This window comes from Phoenix dactylifera, chromosome 1, assembly GCF_051530095.1.
Source record: "Phoenix dactylifera cultivar Ajwa chromosome 1, Ajwa_hap1_PhDact_Kaust_v1.1, whole genome shotgun sequence".
In the NCBI taxonomy this organism is placed as follows: Eukaryota; Viridiplantae; Streptophyta; class Magnoliopsida; order Arecales; family Arecaceae; genus Phoenix; species Phoenix dactylifera.
In genome coordinates this window covers 37,274,270-37,296,308 of record NC_143190.1, presented here as the reverse complement: position 1 = coordinate 37,296,308, position 22,039 = coordinate 37,274,270, and the positions used below count along the sequence as shown (strand labels likewise).

Sequence of the window (22,039 nt, the reverse complement as noted above, 5' to 3'; positions counted from 1 at the left end):
TCTTTCCAAAATTAGTTGTTTTGATTTTTATGTAATAATGCATGAGATTGTATATCTAAAGAAGAGGTGGCAGTGTGTGAAGTGTGCAAGGTGATAATGCATGAACTTGGCCTCGTGCGGCGGTCCTCGGGCCTCCGCTTGGCAAGGCATTTTCTATTTTAGGTGGGGATTAGAGTCTATATAAGCCAACGGGGTGAGGGGCGTTTGGGGTGTGCCAAGTGATCTGAGGTTGAGTTCTTGGTAGGGTTCTGAGGAAGGTTTGAGAGGTTCGCAATTAACTTTGTTGCCATGGAGTTTCAGGGAAGGAGGGTTAGTTCTTCCATCGTTTTCTTCTCTTTCATGTTGCATGCAGAGGCACACAGAGAGACATGCACGAGCACACCCACACAGAGAGAGAGAGAGAGAGAGAGAGCAAGTTCTTCTGCTGCTTTCTTCTTGTTGCATAGGCACATAGAGAGAGAGAGAGAGAGAGAGAGAGAGTTCTGCTCTCTCTCTCTCTCTCTCTCTCTCTCTCTCTCTCTCGCTTTTTTTTTTTTTGCTTTTTCTTAAAAAGAGTCTTTCTTCTTCGGTTCACACAGTGTGTTAATTTTTGTTTGTCTGCATCTGTTCCCTTGGTCACTTCTGATGACAGAGAGGGAGTGATGCTATAGTCTTTCTTCTTAACAGCTTTCTCATTGTAAACTTTTACTTTTAGTATGAGGATGATTTTCTTCTTAGCCATTTCTAATGATCGAGAGCGAGAGATGCCACAGTCTTTCTTCTTACAACTCTCTCATTGTAGTTTTTTACTTTTAGCGTAAGGATGATTTTCATCTTCAGTCCACATAGAGTGGGTCTTTGTTGTGTGTGAATTTTGGTCTGTCTTCATTTGTTCTCCCTTGGCCACTTCTGATGAGAGAGAGAGAGAGAGATGCTATAGTCTTTCTTCTTACAGCTCTCTCATAGCAGTTTTATACTTTTAGCGTAGGGATGATTTTCTTCTTCGGTTCACATAGAGTGGGTCTTTGTTGTGTGTGAATTTTGGTCTATCTTCATCTGTTCTTCTTTGGTCAGATGTCATAGTCTTTCTTCTTCCAGCAATCTCAGAATATATTTGTACTTTTAGCATACGGACGATTTTCTTCCTCAATCCACAAAGAGTGGATCTTTGTTGTTTGTGAATTTTGGTCTGTCTTCATCTGTTCTCCCCTGGTCACTTCTGATGACGAAGAGGGAGAGAGGCCATAGTCTTTCTTCTTCCAGCTCTCTCATGGTAGATTTTTAACTTTTAGTGTACAGATGATTTTCTTCTTCAGCCCACATAGAGTGGATCTTTATTGTGTGTGAATTTTCATCTATCTTCATGTGTTCACCCTTGGACACTTCTGATGACAGAGGGAGAGATGCCATAGTCTTTCTTCTGACAACTCTCTCATGGTAGATTTTTTACTTTCAGTATAATGATGATTTTTTTCTTCAGTCTATGTAGAGTGTATTTTTATTGTGTTTGAATTTTGATCTATCTTCATCTGTTCTTCCTTGGTCACTTCTGATGATAGAGGGAGAGATGTCATATTCTTTCTTCTTATAGTTCTCTTATGGTGGATTTTTACTTTATATAATGATGATTTTCTTCTTCAGTCTATATAGAGTGGATATTTGTTGTGTTTGAATTTTGATCTATCTTCATTTGTTCTCCCTTGGTCACTTCTGATGATAGAGAGAGAGATGCCATATTCTTTCTTCTTCCAGCTCTCTCATGGCTGATTTTTTTTTTTTAGTATAATGATGATTTTCTTCCTCGATCTATATAGAGTGGATTTTGTTGTGTTTGAATTTGATCTATCTTCATCTGTTCTCCCTTGGTCACTTCTGATGATAGAGGGAGATATGCCATATTCTTTCTTCTTACAGCACTCTTAATGTAGATTTTTACTTTTAGTATGATGATGATTTTCTTCTTCACTCTATATAGAGTGGATTTTGATCTATCTTCATATATTCTCCCTTGGCCACTTCTGATGATAGAGGGAGAGATGCTATATTCTTTCTTCTTACAGCTCTCTTATGGTAGATTTTTTACTTTAGTATAAGGATGGTTTCTTCTTCAATCCATATAGGGCGGATCTTTGTTCTGTCCATTTTCATCTGTTCTCCCTCGGTCACTTCTGATGATAGGGAGGGAGAGATCATGACATAGTCTTTATTCTTATAACTCTCTAATGATTGTTTTTTTTTTTGTGCAGGGATGATTCCTTGTTTCGGCTTTTTTTGTTTTTTGTTTTTTTTTAAGTTTTCTCCTTCACTTTAACTGATATTTTTTATATTACAAATTTGCATATTCTGTGACTTTTTTAGTAGATCTTTATTATCAGAGATGAAACTTGTATTTGTTTATTTTTTCTCTCATAGATCTTCAAAGTTACTATTATTTCCTCAGTCTCCTAATCATGCTTTTCCTTTTGTGTTACAGATGAACATGTTTGAGGGTCAAGCTCCGGCGCCTCAGCAAAATACCGATCCAGAGTCATTCCAGGCCGCTATGGAGATCGAGGTTCCGAGGCTGGTTGACGAGGAAGATCTTTCCGCCAACCCGCGAAGTGAAGTTCCTGTAGACGCCTCATCCGGCGAAGATCAACGACCGAGGGCTCCCAAAAGGAAGTACCAAAGGCACACACCTGACCAAATCAAAGAGTTGGAAGCGTGAGATCCCCGAAAGACCTTCTGGATCAAATCTATTTCCTTTTTTTTTCCATTATATTTTTGTTTCTCTCGGATCTCAGTCTCTCACCTTTTATCATTTTCAGAAAGGCATTATTTTTTCTTCTTTTTTTTTTTTGTACAGTGTTTTCAGGGTATGCCCCCACCCTGACGACAAGCAACGGAAAGAGCTTAGCCAGAAACTGGGTCTCCGACCACAACAAGTGAAGTTCTGGTTTCAGAACAGACGCACCCAGTCCAAGGTCAACAGCTTTTCCTAAAACTATCCCCTTCTGTCTCTTCTCTGCGTGTCAGCGGCTGACCACGATTCCTGGCTGACATCACATTTCGCATGCGTCCACCCCACTTTGTTTACTATTTTTTCTCGACCACGCTGCCGTTACTGCTTACGACCAGTGCTTATGAGTCCCTTCTCTTAAAAACATCTAACGCTTTCACCTCTTAATCCAACTTGCAGAACCACCGAGAGCGCGATGAGAATAACAAGCTTCGGAAGGAGAATGATGAGCTGCGCCGCGAGAACTTTAGGATGAAAGAGGCGCTGAATAAACCATGCTGCAAGAACTGTGGCGGTCCATGTGCTATTGGCGAGATGTCCACCATCGACGAACACCGCCTGACGTTGGAGAATGCTTGCCTTCAGGCAGAGGTACTCTCGAGAGTTTCGGTGTTTGTTTTTGTAGTTTATGTTAACAGGTAAAAAAGGCTTGTTATATATATATATATATGTATATATATGATGTTCTGCTATGCTTCTTGGATTTTTATAGATTGATACGGTGGTGGAGTTGATTTACAATAATGGGGATGAAACTGAGACGTTGTCGCCGGAACCCTCGGATCAACTGGTGGTCTCTGGGGTCGTTACTGGCATTGCCCAGGTTCCTGTGGATACGATGGGAGCAGAGAGTTCGAGAGGCGCGGAATTGCGCAGTTCGTCTCCTACCGTGCAACCTCGGGCTCAGGTGCAGAGGCCCTTCTTTGAAAGCCTTGCAGGGCTGGCCATGGAGGAGCTCTTTATGATGGCCCGCACTTGTGAGCCTCTGTGGATCCGTGGCCTCGATGGCTACTCTGAGATTCTTAACGAGGATGAGTACGCCGGGGCTTTCCCGAGGGGGCTCGGGCCGAAGCTGCCCGCGCTTAAGACGGAGGTGACCAGAGGAACTGCACTGATACCTACGACGCCGCTGTACCTTGTGGACATTATCGTGAATGTGGTGGATGATATATAACTTTATTACGGTTTCGAAGCCAGTAATTTTTTTTTATTACATGCTACTGCATGAAACGGTTATGATTTTTATTCTTCTCTATTCTTGGCAGAGCAAGTGGTCAACTTTCTTCTCTGGCATTGTTTCGAGTGCTGATTGTTTGGAGATACCTGAAACTAGCATCTGCACCAAGGGAATGCTGCAATTAGTATGGCCTGTTCCATTCTCTCTCTGTCTCTCTTCATTTTCTTCTTCTTCTTCTTTTGGCTTTTAGCATTCTACGTACCCATAATTTATTAAAATGTCGCCAGATTAATTATTATGGTTTTGATTAGTGCTATATAATCAATGAAATTTTCTTTTTCCAAAATGGAAATATTATTCTAGTCTATACTTGATTCTTTCATGAGACCGAAACCTAATTTTATGCATTCTCAGATCACTGCGGAGCTTCAAGTTCCATCACCTCTCGTACCACCCAGAGAGTGTGTGTTTCTGAGGTACTGCAAAAAGCATGCAGAGGGAGTTTGGGTGATCGTCGATGTCTCAATGAACAACCGTGATAACTCTGAAATCAGATACCGGAGAAGGCCATCCGGCTGCTTAATCCAAGAAATGCCAAATGGCTCCTCAAAGGTAACTCTGCAAAGAAAAGCAAAAACATTGATTACTCTATATTTTATATTTATATATATATAGCTACGTTCCCTTAGTTATTTTCTTATGCTGCACGAATTGTTACTGCCTCAGATTACCTGGGTCGAACATGTCGAAGTGGATGATTCGGGCGTTCACGACATGTACAAGGCAGTAGTCAATTCAGGTCTAGCCTTTGGAGCAAAACGGTGGCTGTCAACTCTGGAACGACAGTGGGAGCGCCTAGAAAGTATCTCGGCCATCAACAATCCGCGTTTTGGAATTAATGGTAACAATCCTCCTCCCTTTGTCGGTAAAATCCAATGGCGCCATGAATCCATCTCTCTCCTAACCTATTCATTTCGTATTCTGTGATAGCTAACCCTGAGGGAAGGCATAGTATTCTGAGGCTGGTAGAGAGGATGGTGGTAGGCTTCTGCGGTGGGGTAAGTGGATCAAGGGCTCAGGACTGGAGCCACATATCTGGAGTCGGTGCGGAGGATGTGAAGATTACAGCTAAAAGGAACCCCCTTGCTACTTGCGAGCCCCCAGGGATCCTTGTAAATGCCTGCATGTCCCTATGGCTCCCCTTGCCGCCGGGGAGAGTCTTCCATTTCTTGCGCACCTCACGCAATGAGGTCTTCAGGGCTCCTTCAATAGTGCGTCCTCTATTCCCCTACTCTCTCCCTTAAACGCTTTCAGCTATGAACTCCTTTTGCTTTTATGGAAAGAACCTTTAATGGTTCATCATATTCATTGAATCATTTTAGTCATAGCCGCTTAAAATATTATTCTTTTGCCAGACCCTTAACCTGTATTTCCTATGTTTATCTCATTCATTGATTACTAATTACTCCATTGATTGTATTGCAACGACATTGCAACGGTCCCATCAAGAGTTATAAACGTACGTGTAAAAATAATAACTCCCCAGTTATGTGTGAGAATGCCAGATGAATTATTCAAGCAATAATGTTTCATCTCATCAGCAATTATACGGGATTAACTTATTGTCCAATGATAATTCTAAGATTCTTTTTTTTGAGCAAACACTTCTTAGATTCTCGCAGTGATTGTTAGAATTTGGCATTTTCATTAGTTTATTGCATTTTACTGCTTTAAATTAGTTTCTAAATTCAAGCTTTAATGCAATAGCCAGTGTCTATTTTCATTTTTTCCATAAGAAGCATGTAATAAAATTCAGCGACATATTTAGGCACTCATAATAAGTCTCTATATATGGACTGGTGCTTTGTTCTCCAAATTCTACCTCTATTTATAGTCCATTTATTAGTTATATAAATGACATTTAATGCTAATAAATCCATTATAAGGCAATTTTCTAGACCATCTCCTCTTTAAGAATTTCCTTCGATACTCAAAAGTGAAATTGAAGCGCTAACTTAGAATATGATACTTCCCTTGCTTGCTCTTGGGATGACAGTGGGATGTACTCACCAATGGTGGGGCAATTGAAGAAGGATGCCACATAGCTAATGGCCGGGAAGAAGGAAATTGTATCTCCATACTCAATGTTCGCGTAAGCTTAACTACACCATCTCCATATGTCTCTTTCTATCATTACTGTTTTCTCCTCTTATTCAATATACATCTCTCTCTCTCTCTCTCTCTCTCTCTCTCTCTCTCTCTCTCTCTCTCTCAAATGTAAAAGACTCAACTTACTCATTTCTTGGATCATGGGGACTGTAGGGACCGGAGAACCCAAGCCATGTGATGATACTCCAAGAGAACTGCTCCCATGCAACTGGCTCGTATGTGATCTATGCTCCAATCGATATCGTCGCTCTGAATGCTATCCTAACTGGTCAGGAGGCGGACTATGTCGCGCTTCTTCCTTGTGGCTTCACCATATTCCCCGACTTGCCTCATGGCATGCAAGATGGCATAGATGGTGAGGGTGGCTCTGGAGGATCCCTCTTGACTGTTTCTTTTCAGATCCTGGCCGACTCCAACCCACATTCAAATATCTCTGCCGACACCATAGCGACGCTGACTGCACTTGTGACCAATACCTGTGATCAAGTTATAAGTTCTCTGTTCGGTAATAATGTCCCGTGAAGCTGAAGGAGGTACTCTCACATAAGTTAGTTGATCTTTTCAGAAACTCAAAAGTCTTCTTTGGGTGTTACAAAAATCATTTATGGTCTCCCTTTTCTGTAAAAACAATTGGTTTTTTATGCTTAAGGAATTTTAACGTACCTTTTGTCATGAATCATTTCAACAAGAAGGTCTACTTGCTCGGGTTTTGGGATTTTGAGATCGCAGTGAAATTTCTGATATAAAGTTTTTCCTCTTATTTTTCTTCTAGCTTTTCTTTATTTCTCATTTTACCTATACATCTATTTCTCCTTTCTGTTCCTAAACATATTCGTTAGTGATTTCGTACATCATACCGCTATATGTCCACTCTCCTGTCTAAATTGTTTAAGCTGTTTCGCCACTATTCTTTTACATCTTTTTTAACATGCATCACAAGATAACTAGTTTAACAAATGTCTGACTTCTACCTTTCCTGATATATTTCTGGTGGACAGGAGGGCAGGAGAGTTGAAATGGAAGTCAAGAACGCACCTTGGACTCTCCAAGCCATGCTGCTAGTGTGCTGGTTCGGGCATTGACTTCTTAAATAAAGTACCTAATAGAGTTTCTGGTATCCCATGGAAGTCTACCTTCATATGGGATATTTTTCTGTTTTCCTTCTTTCTGCACCTTATCTGCATCCTTTTGTGGTTCTTGTAATAACTGTGGTGGATAGAGATATCTAATCCACCGCGTGACTTTTCTCCCTTTTACTAAAAACATCGAGGGTGCTCCCTTTTAATAAAGTCAAACAGATTATATTCTGGTTAATTAGCCTGCATGGTTTTGTTCAAGTTGTTATGTTGTGGATGGAATGTCTACTTATCTTAATTGTAGCTATGGAATTGTGATGAAAAATGCCAGTGTGTGAGGGAGGATTTTTTATGAGTAATTCTAAGATTCTTTATGTTTGAACTAGTCCCATTAGAGAATGCTATGAATACCACTTTATTACAGTGATATGCCTAGAAACAAATAGGCACAAATCATGCTAAGTTCACCTTTTAATGTGTACAACTATCACATAAATATAACAAAAAAAACGTGGGAGAGAGGTCCACATTAGTTGATGAAGGAGAGGATTCATAGTGGAGGAGAAACATCATAGAATATCATTGACACCCTTCGAATCTTAGTGGGTTGCATATGCGACTATATATGGCTTGACTTATACAGGGTCGGAATAAAGAAAACCAGGGTTACATGACCCTCTGGATGTTGGGGTAAGTTTTTATATGTGAGGATGTGTGCGACCTTGTATTCAGTCCCACACCAGCTACATCTTAGATAAATCTTAAATATTCATGCAGGGCTAAGGAATCAAATTAACATCTTCTAGCTAATCTTTTTTATAAAATTTTAGAATATTGTTGCAAATGGTATCGGAGTGGACCTGTCCCATAGCCTATATGGATTAGAGGATGCTGCGGCATGGGCTCATTTGGATTGACTATGAATTGATCATAGTATTTGTAATTGAATCTTTAGTACTTTTTATTGGATTTGAATTTTTTGTTTAGCAAAGATACGAGAGCTTAAACGGGCTTGTGTTTTAGCCTTACAACAACTATGCACTAAATAGATCTTGGATACGTATATGATCACAAAGTTCTTGTCGACTTATAACTTTACTATTAACTCCCATGGAATTATAAAGTCCTTAACTTCAAAAATTTTCAAAACTTTGTCAACTCCATGAAACATTGAATCAGTTGCCACCATCTCTATCATGGTATACGAACCATTGGATATTTTGTCGAATCAATAATCATACCTTGTATATAGCCAATCCCAACCATTAGAAAATCCAAAGCTTTAAATTCTTCTTGCTTACCTGTGAACAACTAGTACAATAGAAATCATGAAAATCAAATAATGTAAGATAGTCATCTATATCTTTCACCATCCAACCATGATCAAAAGGTTCACATCTTTCTATATCTTTGTTAGTGAGGCCATTAATCGATGCAATTAATCTGGACCATACATACTCCCAAAATAGTAAATCTTCTTGATCATCAGCAAACCTTTATTGCAATACATAACATTAACTGGAATATCATGATTTACCTGTGAAGCTAAACCATGCATCTCTTGCACATGAACTTGCTCTTTTACATTGCTCGTCAACTGACTGATCACAAATCCAATATCTTTTTGCATCAATAATACTAAAATAACCATTTTTTTATGAGTTTTTGTATTTTCTTATTATTTGATGCCCATTCATCATCAATATCATATAATTCAATAATTTTCTCTAAATCTTCAGGTACTAGTAACGGAACCTCCAGATTACTAACTGTGACATTTTTTCTTTCAATTAAATCTTCATTCATTTTTCTTTGTGCAGACTATTGGTGTAGGCACTTTGATCTTCAATATTATAGATTCTGCATGATCTATATGAATAAAATTTTCTGTTCTAACCTCATTGTTAGATTTTCCATGTAAACAACATGCTCAATATGTGCATCATATATGGAATCAAATTTCATCATTGAAATCAATAAAGATAGAAGACATATTAGATATTTTCATCATCATGTGTTTTTATCATCACTTTTTGGGGTCCTTTGGTTGCAACTATGACCATGACTTGATTTGGTTTCTTTTGGTCCTTCTTTGGCATCATATATTTCCTCCAAAAGATCCCGAGCTTCTTTAACTGATCTTCACAAAATCATTTCATCTACTGCTTGATAGATAGATATAGGCCAAAGCTGTGTATTATTCTTGTGGTCTCCTTTTAGTGCATTCTTTGGTGCATGAGGGAGCTTCTCAAACTCTTATCAGTGACTTAATTTCTTGTGGCCATCCTCATCAGTGGCTTCCTCCAAACTTTTAAAAGTAAAGACGTTTCGCTTCTTGATTCTCTGAAAAATGCAAATTTTTCCAGCAAATCTTGGCAAGGCTAGGACGAGCAAATCCATACTCATGTCCATCTTCAAAAATTGGCACACACCTCACTGATCTCAGACTCTCTCCAAATTAGTTTGCTACAGATATCATTTTGTTACGACAAGCCTAGGATCAAATCAGCATAAAAACATATCAAGTATACCTATTAGTGTGTACAAGACCATCAAATAAATATATAATAATAAAAAATAGACATGAGAGAGATCCATGTTAATGGACGAAGGAGAGGATTCACGAAGTGGAAGAAGAAGCATTATAAATATTATTGACACACTCTAAATCTTGTTGGTTTGCATATATAACTATTTATTGCTTCTACTATGACTTATCTAAGGTAGAAACAAAGAAAATAGACAATCTCAAATAACAGAACTTTGATTTCTACCGTGACTCTTTAACCACACTATGATAAGACAAAAACTTTGGCATGTTACAAGAACCATGCAGTACAAAAGCTTTTAAATTCATCTAGCACTATCCTTCTTTAAGACATGAACTTGAACACGAGCATTGCCTTCGACTTGTTTTAGAGCTAGTTGGACTCGGCAAGAATGCCGACTTCTCGCCGACTTCTAACTTTATGACTATTCTCAACTGCGCACATGTTGGGACTAGTTCAAATACCATGAGTTCCATATTTCTAAATTTGGAGGTGATATTAACACCTTACAGAGGTTATAGCTAGCCTTTGCCATATTTGAGCTAGTCCTGGCTCGATACGCCGAGCTAGGACCACCTGAAGAAGGGAAAATAAGCTTAATATAATTGACAAATTATAATTTGCCCCCCTTAACCTTTGGCTCCACCCTTGGAGTTCAAAATTTTTTAATTGGATCATACAAGTCATAAAATTGACCCAAGATGATACTTCCATCCATCCCTCTTAACTCGAGTTCAATAAAAAACTAACACGATGGTTATGTGAGTCTTACAATTTGCTTAAATATCTAATATACCTTTCTCCATGTCTAAATTTTTTTAAAAAAATTCTGTCCATCCCCTTCACCCCCATTGATAACACTCACCGCATCTACGGATCTATTTATCGCCTCATCATCATTGCTCACCATTGGTATCCAGCATGGCCATCATTTTGGTCTTTGCCACTACTGGAACCTCCATAGTTGTCGTCTCTGCCCCCAGGAAACCTTGCTTTGCTGAGATGGTCTTGGTTTCCTCTATTGCCACTAGTGAGAAGATCTACCTCTAAGATCATGTTAAGTCTCACATTGTCATTGCCGCTTCTCTTTGCACTGTTCCTTCTTCTCTCTTTTCTTCTCCTCCTCCTCTTCCTCCTCCTTAGCTCATCATCACTAACCTATGATCCTCCCCTAGCTAATGGTTGCCATGACCAAACATGCTTTTAAATTTTTCTTAGCCCATATCCATTGTTGGGGGCCTAAGTTAGGCGAAGGTGCCTAGCTCCTTTGGGCATCGATCTTCCTCTCCTGTAATTTTCACATTTTTTTATCTTATTTTTATGTCAGAAATTCTATTCCTAATCAATTGTGGAAGTCTCATCCATATATATAACATAGCCTAGGGTTTTGTATGGGCAAACTTGAATTTGATTAATAAAATCATTGTGCAGTAGTTTCTTCTACCTTTATCCCTCTTGTTCTTGCACTTCACTTTCTCATCAACTTGCGGTCTCGTTTTGATCAGTATCCTTTACGTCAAGTTCTAAGCATATTCCTTCAATCTCGTCATTTTTCACAATAAAAACAAATCCACTATCTATTTTAGGTCAAGCAATACATGGTGTAACTCCCGCATTTTTTCACATTATTTTTTGCATTATTTGTTAATCATTTAACTCTAAAATGGAAACTTCACTACAAAATAATTGATATCTCCCGGCGCTATATTTCGTCTATACCGACGCTTTTAAGCGTCGGCGAATTTCTCACCCACGCTCCCCAAAGCGTGGCTCCGACGTCGGGCAGGTGGGCGTGGGGCCGGTTTAGGCCGACGCGTGAAGAAGCGTCGGCGGTCTATTCCGACGCTTTTAAGCGTCGGCGAAGGCGGCCTATGCCGACGTTTTTAAGCGTCGTTAACTATGGCATTAGCCGACGCCTCTAAGCGTCGGCAAACTTCAAAGGCGTGCCAGTTTTCCTAGTGTTGTGCCGGTCGCTTTTGCCGACGCTTAAAAGCGTCGGCAAATGAATTTTTTTAAAAAAAAAATTATAAAAGTAATTTTTAATACCCTGTACACATTAAATTCTAACAAAACAAATACACTAAATCACATATATAACAAAATACACGTCACAAACAAGAACTTTGATTACATTCATATTATAATATTTGATTACATTGTACTTCAAAAACATTCTAAAAATATACATCTCAAATTCCTAAGTACACAATCTACGATATGTATCAAGGATCGACGGCATCATCATCTCTACGAGTAGATGAAGTATCATCAACCTACAAGAAAAATACGAAAGTCATCACGCTCATACAAGAATACATTATAATTATATAAAATATTCAAATATATTTAGTTATGTACCGGAGGAGCAAATCTCTGCAAAAAAGATGAAATATGGTCAAGCTGATCCTGCAAAGATTGTATCTTCAACTCTTGGCTCTGCTTCAACTCCGCCATATCAGTCATATGACTCTGCCTCATCTCCTCTATCCTTGTCTCATATGACTGCTTTATCTGTGCCATCTCTGTCTTCAAACTACAAACCTCTGCAGTGCTAGTACCTTGTCTGGCATCTTGGGTATATCGGCTCACTGCAGACAGCTGAGTGGGGGTAACTCCGATACCGTAACCCCTCACGCGTCCATAACGTTCTGGGCCCATCAATTCTGCATAGACCTGAGCCTCGACGCGACTGGCCGCGTCGGATGATGATGACTCCCCGACGCGCTCTGAAATAAGATTTGTAGCTCTTTCCTATATCTCTCTCAAAAAAATAAACAGTCACATTAATAATTTAAAAGAAGTAAAATTAATAAAAAAATTATGGTCAAATAAAAAATGAATACATACAACTATATCTCTCGACTCGTCCCGGACAAAGCTGCTATCTCGGTGAGTGTGGGTCATCTTATAAAACTCTACCTCACCAGGCTCTCTTCCATGCTCTACTATCTACACATACGGAAAGTATATTGGTAAACTATATATCATGATACATGCTATATGTTAGTAGAGTTTCAAATAGTTTCAAAAGAACTTACGAATTCATTTCTACGTCTCGCATAACTCTTCGAGCCTGAAGTATGAGGAACTGCTTGAGATGCTCGTGCAGCTCTACCAATATTAGAATATGTCTGCCAAAATAAAAGCACACAGTATAATATGATTCAATGTATATATTTGCAATCTATATTAGTAATAAAGATAATAGAAGATATTGAAACAATATACATGACCTGTCCTCTTTCAGAAAACCAGTAGTGAACAAGCTCCCTCCACTGCTGAGGGTATACATCAGGAGGAGTCACACGAGCAACCTCTTCCTCTGTCATACCCTCACGCTTGAAGTCCGTCTTCAATTTTGCTTTATATTCTTTCCATTTGCGGTTGAGGGACTTTAGCACCCAATCATGGCTCTCTGGAGGGAGTACAAACTTACCCTACAACAAGGTACAGAATGTTATAATAATATTAAACCTCTAAAATAAAATTATGGTACAAAGCAAATTAACATACAGAAGGTGTCGAATTATAAAGAATAAATTCAATTCATTACCTCTATAAGTTTAAGAAGCTCAACCTTATACGAAGGAAGCATGTCATTCCACTTCGTATAGTTGAGCGGACACAGCTGACCCTTGCGTGCAACCGATCCTAAGAAGCTTGATAGAAGACTTCCAGCTCTATTGATGGGCTGCCCCAATTCGTTGCATCGGATGATGATCTTCTCACCCGGAGGAAGCTTCCACACATCCTTTGCTTGAGTGGGTCCCCGTCTCGTCCTCACCGTCCCTTGTCCATCTATTAAAATTAAATAAAATATGTCTTAAAAAGTTGAAGACAAATATGAACATAAAATATGAACTTTAAATCGAATTACCCTGGATCCGGAGCTCATCCTCCGGGCAATCAGCAGGAGGCTCGTGCTGAGATCCTGACTCGTGCTGCTGGTGCTCACATGGCTGCTGGGACTGTAGGGACTGATCAGAAGTAGATCCCACCTGAGAATGCTGGAACTCCACATCTCTAAATCGTCTCCCCCGGGGCATATTGTTACCTGGTATGCATAAAAAAGAATCAATATTTGGTTAAATAATAAATTTATACTAAATAAAGTTCCCCACCATCTTTTGCTCTTATTTTAGTTTAGTGAGTTCCCCACCATCTTTTGCTCTTATTTTAGTTTAGTGAGTTCCCCACCATACTGCATGCTGCAATGCAATCGATAATTATGTATCTCACTTGCAAAAGCAAAGTTTCATAACCAAAGAGCTATAACAGAGAGTACTTAGAAATGATTTGGAAGAACATGCAAAAGCAGTGGACGTAGCCATAAAAGGAAGTAATCAGTGGAGAATGATTCATAAAGCACAATACCAGAAGAATTCATAAAGTGGAGAAGCAATTAATGTCTTCAAGCTTATAGCCTCATTCTAAATTCCAAGTAAGACCGTTTTCATTACAAATGGGGATTAAAGATCTGATATGGAAATATGACATTATCTGTTAAGACCATTACAGATAATGTTGGTGGAGACACGGAGAAGGTATTACTTTGGATTCTCCTAATGAGATTTAGGTAAAAAGCAGACAAGCCCACCTTTTTTAAAGTGCAGCAAGTTTATAATCAACCGAATGTCACATCTAGAGCTACAAACCTTTCTCCTCCAAAAGCACTTAGAATTATATTAATGAAAAGATATCGAAGAGTAGCATGTGGGAGCATGGAGAATGGATATGGCACAAGCTTCACATTTTGAGGCATTTGGTTCTGCACTTACAGTTTCTTGTTGGATGCAGCTGGAACAGTTGATGCTCCATGATCCACTATCACAAGACCAGATGACAACAGTTCTTGCCAAGCAGCAGGCTATAGTCAAAGGAGGAAAAAAGTCCCACATGATTCAGGCCGGAGATGAGCTGATTAAGGCAAAAGCCCGTATATGGTCCTAATTTTTGTAGATGAGCTGATTTAATACCTTTAAGAAATGCCATGATGTATGTTATTAGCATATAATACAATGTTAATTGATGAAACTAGATTAGAATTAGAAATAAGAATTGCAGAGGACAGTTGATGATTACTCAAATTTGAGTTACTGCTTTTGGGATTTGGGAGAGGGTAGTGATGTGAAAAATGCTGGAGTGCTGAAGGATGGACTTTGAAGCCTACAGGAGGAGGGAACCAGTACAGGAACATGAAGACATTGGGGGAGGGGGATTTGCTGTACTTCTGTTTTTAAATGAGTCAGGAATCAGAGTGCTTAGGTTGTAGGGGTTATACGCAAATTTGGAGTATCAATTAGGTGGTTAAGAATAATTTATCTTATAGACAATGGGAACTTCATCTTGCCTGATGCACCTAATTGCTGTGATCGATCATATTCTACATCTGGGAGCAGTCCTTAAACAGAGTTCGGGGCCTTTGACTAACACATCTCTGACTGTGACAAGGTTGTATTTTTAGTCATCTTTGACCATCATAATAGTAAAATCTAAAGCGGCTTAGTCATCTCTGACCACCTGTATAGTGAAACTTAAAGCAGCAGCTATTACTGTGTCAGAGTAGCATTATGAAGAACTGCAGCTCTGACATAGGCAAGAATAGCATCAGATTGCAGCAACTACACTAGCATTGATAATGGTGGCACAATGCTAAACTATTCATAGATGGCCCATGGTTCAGAAACTTTTGTGATTGAGTTAAAATAGAGACCAAGACCTTGAAGCAACTTGAGGGAGAATACTCTTTCAAAACTTGATTTTACAGAAAGCATCTTACATCAAATGGTGATTATATCAGCCAACAACAGCAGAATGCAAGTGATGGCCGTACCCTAGGTTCCTAACACAAGTTTTCATCTTCTCCTGTTTAGGTCCAAACACCACTAGTTGCAATTGACATTCACATTCACATTCTGAAAATCAGAGTGTATTAAGTCATATATCTTTTAATGGTCCATGCTTAAGCATAAAGGAAATTAAATATTGACATGACACTTGAGTAACAGAATAAGCATCATATAAAGTAACATGCAGTTTTTCTTTTTAACAATAATGAATGGAAGGCAAGAATATCTAGTCCATGCCCCAAATCAGCAAGCATGCAATTGATGGTTTGATGTTACAAAACACAAAGCTCTTCAGCATTATAAGAAGTCAAAACTTAGATTATTGGAACTTGGTGGTTTTCCTTCCCATGTTTCTGATGGCCCGAGAAGACCTTTCCACTAAGTTGAATGTTGTCAACAGGCCTTAAAATACCTCAGGGAGGAGGTCAAATTCGATTCTAATCAGTTTTGTGCAACAACATAAATTTTTACCTGGAGAAATCTTGGAACGTATCCCTGTAGACTAAAGATCAAATTCTACAGATAATTCAAAAACTTTAAGATGAACTCATTTAAGAACAGCGGTATCACCCATGTCAGCAAAATTAAATTATCAAGGATTACAACTACAAAGAATCTTAAGAAAAACTTTGACAGAAAATGAAAACCCATTCAACTTTCCTTAACTGATGAAGCAAAGAATTTCTAAACGCCAGAACAAGACCTATCTTACCAAAATGCCAAGTTATAAATAGATAAAAACCGAGAAACTTAAAAACAAAAAGATGAAGTAGAAGGTTTATCCCAATAGAATTGTTCACAAAGCAGGATGACTCGATGGAAATTGTGAGGAAAACCCATACGAGTAGAACAACAAAACATCCAAATTGTAGCAAAATATAACAAACAAAGGGTGATCCATATAGTTCGAAGCAAAGAATACTAAGTCCAAGTAGCAAACATCACCAACAATCAATACAATTAGAAACCCCCCCAAAAAAGAAGAAGAGCACATAGGACAGATAGAGAGATGAGAGCAGTACTGAGAATAGGAGGAGAACAAGCAAGACGAGAAGGAGGGAGAAAAGGGAGGAGGAGAAAAATACCTCAGGTGGAGGTCGGGGTTGGTCGGTCGGCGCCGGAGAGGAGGAAGGAGGAGAGGAGGTTGGAGTCGAACGCTCGGCACCGGAGAGGAGGAAGACGGGTGGCAAAGGCAGTGCCGGAGAGGAGGAAGACGGAAGCCGAAGAGGAGAAATAGGGCAGAATGAGGGAGGGATCGATCGGGGTCGGGCACTGGGTTTTAAGGGTTTCTAGCCTTAGACGACGCTTAGAAGCGTCGTCTTTGATCGACGCTTATACGCGTCGTGTTTACTCGACGCTTATTAGCGTCGTCTTAGGCCGGGGACAATAATGACGCTTAAAAGCGTCGTCCTAGGTCCAGTTCCCATGCTTCGCAGCAACGCTTTCGCTAGACGACTATGACGACGCTTTTAAGCGTCGTTTATTCTTCCAAATGCCGACGCTCTTAAAAAGCGTCGGCAAAAGTTGGCACGGCAGAAAATTTTGCCGACGCTTTTTCCTAGCGTCGGCAAAAAAGGGTCGGCCTTTTCTAATTTTACTGTAGTGCTTGCTCAAAACTATCTTTACAGGATCCATCAGCCCTCAAAATTCTAAAAGAGAAAATGTGTCAAATCTACTTTAGTAGACCAACATAACCATGGCATGGGGCATTTAGCTCATAATATGGCAGTATATGTGGCCCGACCAGGGCTTGAACCGATAGCGTGCCTGAGCGGACCTAATCCTATCCAACTAATCGATCATCCCCAGGAAGCCGAAACGTAATTGAACCATTTGACTTTTCGCCGAATGCAAACGTCGAGCTAGGTGTGATATGAACTCGAGCCAGACATGCTTTGGTCCTTATGTTAGGACTTGGGCTGGGTTCCTTCAGACCATAGCTTGAACTAATGGAACATGGGCTTTGTCTATTTGGCCTTCTCGAGCAAACATGAGTTGAACTATTCGAAGGTAATACAGATTGTTTTTTTAATATCTCAAGAGCTTTTTTTGGATGTTGAGGATTATGTAGTACTTGTTTTTTATTCTTTTAATGATATGGATTAATTCATATATTCAGCATAGTCTCTTTTGGATGTAAGAAAGGAGAAAAAGATTTCTGAAATATGGTTCTGCAAAATTGCTAGCTATTTTTCTTTTCCGTTCAATAATAAGTAGAAAAAAAGTTAACTTGTTATCCTAATCTTTGGTAAGAAATTAGATAATGTTATTTGTTGAAATTGAAGAATTAGATAAGAGAATTGTATTTCTGCCTGTCTGTTACAATGTACAGGAGTAGTCTTTATATAGACTAGAAGGCTAAGAAAGTTTAGTAAGACCGACTAAGTTTGGCACAATTAATCACAAATCAATCAAGGTAAAGGCCAACTAAGTTTGGCACAATTAATCACAAATCAACCATAATCCTAACCAATCAAATGATTTTAACATCCTCCCTCAAACTCAAGATGATAAAGTAGACACCAACTTGAGTTTGAAAACAAGAGATCGCAAGATTGCTGGGATTTGAAGCGAGATTGCGCCTGCCAAATTTATCCATTAAATTTCTAATGGTACAGTTTGACGCGCCATTGCTGGGATTTGAAGCGAGATCGCACCTGCCAATTTATCCGTCAAATTTTTGAAGGTATGGTTTGATACGCCGTTGCTGGAGTTTGGAACGAGATCGCACCTACCAAATTTACCCGCCAAGTTTCTGACGGTATGGTTTGACGTGCTACTGCTGGGGTTTGGAACGAGATCGCGCCTGCCAAGTTTATCCGCCAAGCTTCTGACGGTATGGTTTGACGTCACTACAGGAAAAAGGAGAAACGCCAACGCATATACGCCGACGCTTCCTAAAAGCGTCGGTAATTTTCGTCGAGCGCCAAAATTTGCCGACGCTTTTAAGAAACGTCGGCGGTCACAACACTAGAGCTGAGAAGCGGGGATTAGACAACGCTTAAAAGCGTCGTCGGAGTCCCACGACGCTTCTCATTTCACCCACCCCCACCCACATATATACAAACCCCTCCCGATCCCTAACCCTTCTAGCCGCCCGCCGCCCTCCTTATCCCTAACCCCTGATCCGGAGCCATGGCCATGGTCCAGCTTCAAATAGGTGGAGGAGATGCTCCAACCCCAAAGAAAAGTGGCGGTCCTTTTCTTCTCTCCTCCTCCTCCTCTCTCTCTCTCTCACTCCCTCCCTCTATTTATATTTCTACTTCGTTTTAGGGTTTCGATCCGGCGGAAAGGAGATGGCGACGGAAGAGAACAGTGGATGGAGACAGAGAGGGGGTGTATGAGCACCGGCGGAGAGCTGCACGTCCTCGCCGTCGACGATAGCTCCATCGACCGAAGGAGTTTTCAGATTTTCCCTTGTTATTTATCTTCATTTCTTTTCTTCTTTTATTCTTTTTGTTCCTTTTTTTTCTTTTTCATCTTTTTTTCTCTTTCCGTTCTTCATTCTTTCTTTTTTTCAGGATAAAAGATATAGTTTCAAAGAACAAACTTTGATTGAATTTTTTTCTCTCTCTCTCTTTTGCAGTGATGGCTGTGGATAGCGGGAAGAGAGATCTGGAGCTCCTGGGCTAGGTATGGCTATTTATTTACATATTTTTAAGCTAGGTTGGCATGCGTTTAATTTTTCCTGAGATCTGGAGCTCTTCTCTCTTCTGAGATGCCGGCAATGATCAGGGCTAGGTTGCCTCTTCCCTCTTCTTCTTCATGTAGCGTCGGCAATGATCAGGGCTTATAAGCCATCCTCAAGGCCCCAGAGATTTGTAAATAATTTTTGTAAAAAAAAATATTTACAATGATGCTTATAAGCGTCGGAATAGACTATATTTTTTTTGTAGGAATAGAGATTTTCCGACGCTTTATAAGCGTCGGCAAATCCCTATTTTTGCCGACGCTTTCGTGTAGCGTCGGCAAAAACTTTTGCCACTCCGGTATCGCCGACGCTTTTGCGACGCTTTAATTAGCGTTGCTGGGACTTTAGCCGACGCGTATAAGCATCGGTAAAGATTAGAAAAAGCGTTGGAAAAGATGAGTTTTACTGTAGTGCGCACTGCTACTGGGGTTTGGAGCGAGAGGGTCATCGACACAGAGGAACAGGAGCACCAGAAGTGAGTGCTTAGTGAGCTTAACTCCCTCAACAGGAGCACTGGAAGCGGGTGCTCAGAGAACTTAACTTCCTCAATAGGTGCACTGGAAGCGGGTGCTCAGGGAGCTTAATTCTCCTATCTCCGTAAAATCGGTGACACGCTGCATGGCAAAAGTTGTAGGCCCACAGCCCCAGAAAGTTTTGACTGGAAGGTGCCTGGACAAGATCTCGTAGCTCAGCTTGTCAATCTCAAGGCTCGGCTCCATCCAAGCCGTCGGTGACTCCATTCCCCAAATAGTAACTCTAAATCTTAACTCCATAGGTGGGAGAGAGAGGCGGCGATGAATAGCTCCTTCTGATGCTTGTAGCGGAAGGGGAGGCGGAAGGTGACATGAGCCCGCGGGGCGCCGCGCTCGGGGTCGTGGATGATGTCCGTCACAACGCCCTTAAGATAGCCATTGCGCTCCCCATAGTCGAGGCTCCGGAAGCGAGCCGGGCCTTTTCGGTGGTGGGTGTGGAAGCGGAAGACCGAACCCGCAACCTTCCACTGAGCCCTGATCACTCTACCCATGGCGGCTGCGACGAGCGGCAGCTACGTGGTTATGCAGGAGAGCATGGAGTGGGACCACAAAAGCAAAGTCCCTAGCAAGATGAATGCATGTGGCCATGATGCCCATGTCGCAATTGTTGGTGCCAAAACAGGAATGTTGTGGAATAAACTAAGCTAAAACCAAAATCAACTAGAAGCAATATTCACATAGGTAATATATCAAACACTTGAAGAACAAAAAAAGAGCATACCAAATTTACGTGAAAAACCCTCCAGTGTAGAAAAAAACCACGGAGTAAATCTGATCAATCTACTATAATAAATATAGAGTTTACAATACTCAAGTTTATGCCCAAAACTTGAGTTCACAACAAATTGAAAAAATTTCAATATCACCTCCCTAAGAGTAACAATGATCTCATCCAAACCACTACAATATGATAAACCCAAGAATGTAATGAGATTCCTAATAATGAATACTATAACTACCTATAGCATCTAATACAACTCTTAGATAGAAACCTAAATTGTTAAATCACTTTGTGAAAAAAAAAACCCAATAAAAAGGACAAGAAAAAGAACTAGTTTCTTTTTTCGTACGGCGTGCAAAACTGATTCACGGCTTCCCCTTGCTATTCTACCGCTCTCTCCTTTTCTTTTTTTTTTTCTTCTTTTTCACTGTCGCACGCCGCTCCTCTTATTTTTGTTTCTCCGCCACAGCGCCACTGTTGGTGCGCCTCCTTTTTTTCACGCGCACTCCCATGCGGTTGTGCCAAAAAACAAGATGTAAGGCCCTAGTGGGTTATTAGGCCTCCTCAAGTGGATTGGACCCACTTACAATCTTTCCCTCTATGCCACAGAGGAAGGAGACTGTACTCTAACTTGCTAGTTAGGATCCATGCCGGCCAATCCGGCACAAAGTTTCAGCTTCTCTTTAGTCACAGCTTTCGTCATCATATCAGTTGGATTCTTATCAGTGTAAATCTTATGTAGTAGTATTAACTGTTCTGCAACTACCTGGCATAGCCAATGGTTTCTCACATCTATGTGCTTCGTGCGAGAATGATATGTAGCATTCTTGCTCAAGTCTAATGCACTTTGACTATCACAATGAACTACATACTCATCTTGCTTCAAACCCAAATCGTGGAGAAACCGTCTCATCCAAAGCATCTCTTTTTCTGCTTTAATAGCTACAATATACTCAATCTCAGTGATAGATAAGGCAACACACTTCTGCAGTTTTGTCTGCCAAGATACAACTCCTCCTGCAAAAGTAAACAAATACCCCGAAGTTGATTTTCTTCCATCGAGGTCACTTGCCATATCTGCATCTGTATAACCCTCCAAAATTGGTTTTGGAGCCTCCAAAAGTCAAGCACATCTTGGAACTACCTCTCAAGTATCTAAAGATCTACTTCACTACTTGCCAGTGATCTTTGTCAGGATTAACAAGGAACTTACTAACAACTCCAACAGCATGAGCAATGTCTAGGCATATGCAAATCATAGCATACATCAAACTCCCAACTGCAGAGGAGTAAGAAACTACTGTCATGCTATCTTTATCTTCCTTAGTAGAATGACAAGTCTTCTTACTCAATCTGAAGTGGCCACCAAGAGATGTACTGACCGATTTAGCCTGCTTCATGTTAAACCTTTGAAGTATCCGGTCAATATATTTCTCCTGTGATAATCATAGCTTTTTAGCTTTTATGCCACGAAAAGTCTACATATCCAAAATTTGTTGTGCTACACAAAGGTCTT

At 40.1% G+C, this 22,039-nt stretch overlaps 2 protein-coding genes and 1 long non-coding RNA gene across 4 annotated transcripts; 2 read left to right on the top strand and 1 right to left on the bottom strand.

Annotated features, from left to right (window-relative positions):
- Positions 1 to 223: 223 nt before the first annotated feature.
- LOC103723111 (homeobox-leucine zipper protein ROC1-like) lies at positions 224 to 6,515 on the top strand (the record flags this gene model as incomplete). Its single annotated transcript, XM_039125942.3, has 11 exons — positions 224 to 309; positions 2,453 to 2,682; positions 2,825 to 2,942; positions 3,158 to 3,349; positions 3,471 to 3,917; positions 4,024 to 4,119; positions 4,350 to 4,547; positions 4,662 to 4,836; positions 4,926 to 5,206; positions 5,992 to 6,087; positions 6,258 to 6,515. Coding segments are annotated over exons 1-11 (2,112 nt in total), but the record flags the coding sequence as incomplete, so codon positions are not given.
- A 21-nt stretch (positions 6,516 to 6,536) lies between these two features.
- On the top strand, positions 6,537 to 7,418 carry LOC148715219 (uncharacterized). Its single transcript, XR_015988251.1, has 2 exons — positions 6,537 to 6,637; positions 7,103 to 7,418. It is a non-coding gene; the product is annotated as an uncharacterized LOC148715219 (long non-coding RNA).
- A 4,413-nt stretch (positions 7,419 to 11,831) lies between these two features.
- On the bottom strand, positions 11,832 to 13,835 carry LOC148715218 (uncharacterized). Of its 2 annotated transcripts, none has more exons than XM_089930744.1 (7): positions 13,607 to 13,835; positions 13,283 to 13,518; positions 12,963 to 13,166; positions 12,768 to 12,860; positions 12,577 to 12,678; positions 12,088 to 12,480; positions 11,832 to 12,002 (listed from the first exon to the last, which is right to left on the bottom strand). In XM_089930744.1, exons 1-7 carry the CDS (start codon positions 13,773 to 13,775, stop codon positions 11,952 to 11,954), a joined length of 1,248 nt encoding a protein of 415 aa, XP_089786870.1. In that variant the 5' UTR covers positions 13,776 to 13,835; the 3' UTR covers positions 11,832 to 11,951. The 2 variants fall into 2 exon arrangements, with proteins under 2 accessions (XP_089786870.1, XP_088580010.2); XM_088723884.2 differs by having other exon boundaries at positions 13,283 to 13,527; positions 13,607 to 13,832.
- Positions 13,836 to 22,039: the final 8,204 nt, after the last annotated feature.

Coding starts and splice junctions, on each gene's coding strand:
- LOC148715218 (XM_088723884.2), bottom strand. CDS start 13,775: ATGCCCCGGGGGAGACGATTTAGAGATGTGGAGTTCCAGCATTCTCAG. Junction 12,481..12,576: donor ACGAGTCGAGAGATATAGTT/GTATGTATTCAT, acceptor AGAGAGATATAG/GAAAGAGCTACAAATCTTAT. Junction 12,003..12,087: donor TGCAGAGATTTGCTCCTCCG/GTACATAACTAA, acceptor TTTTTCTTGTAG/GTTGATGATACTTCATCTAC.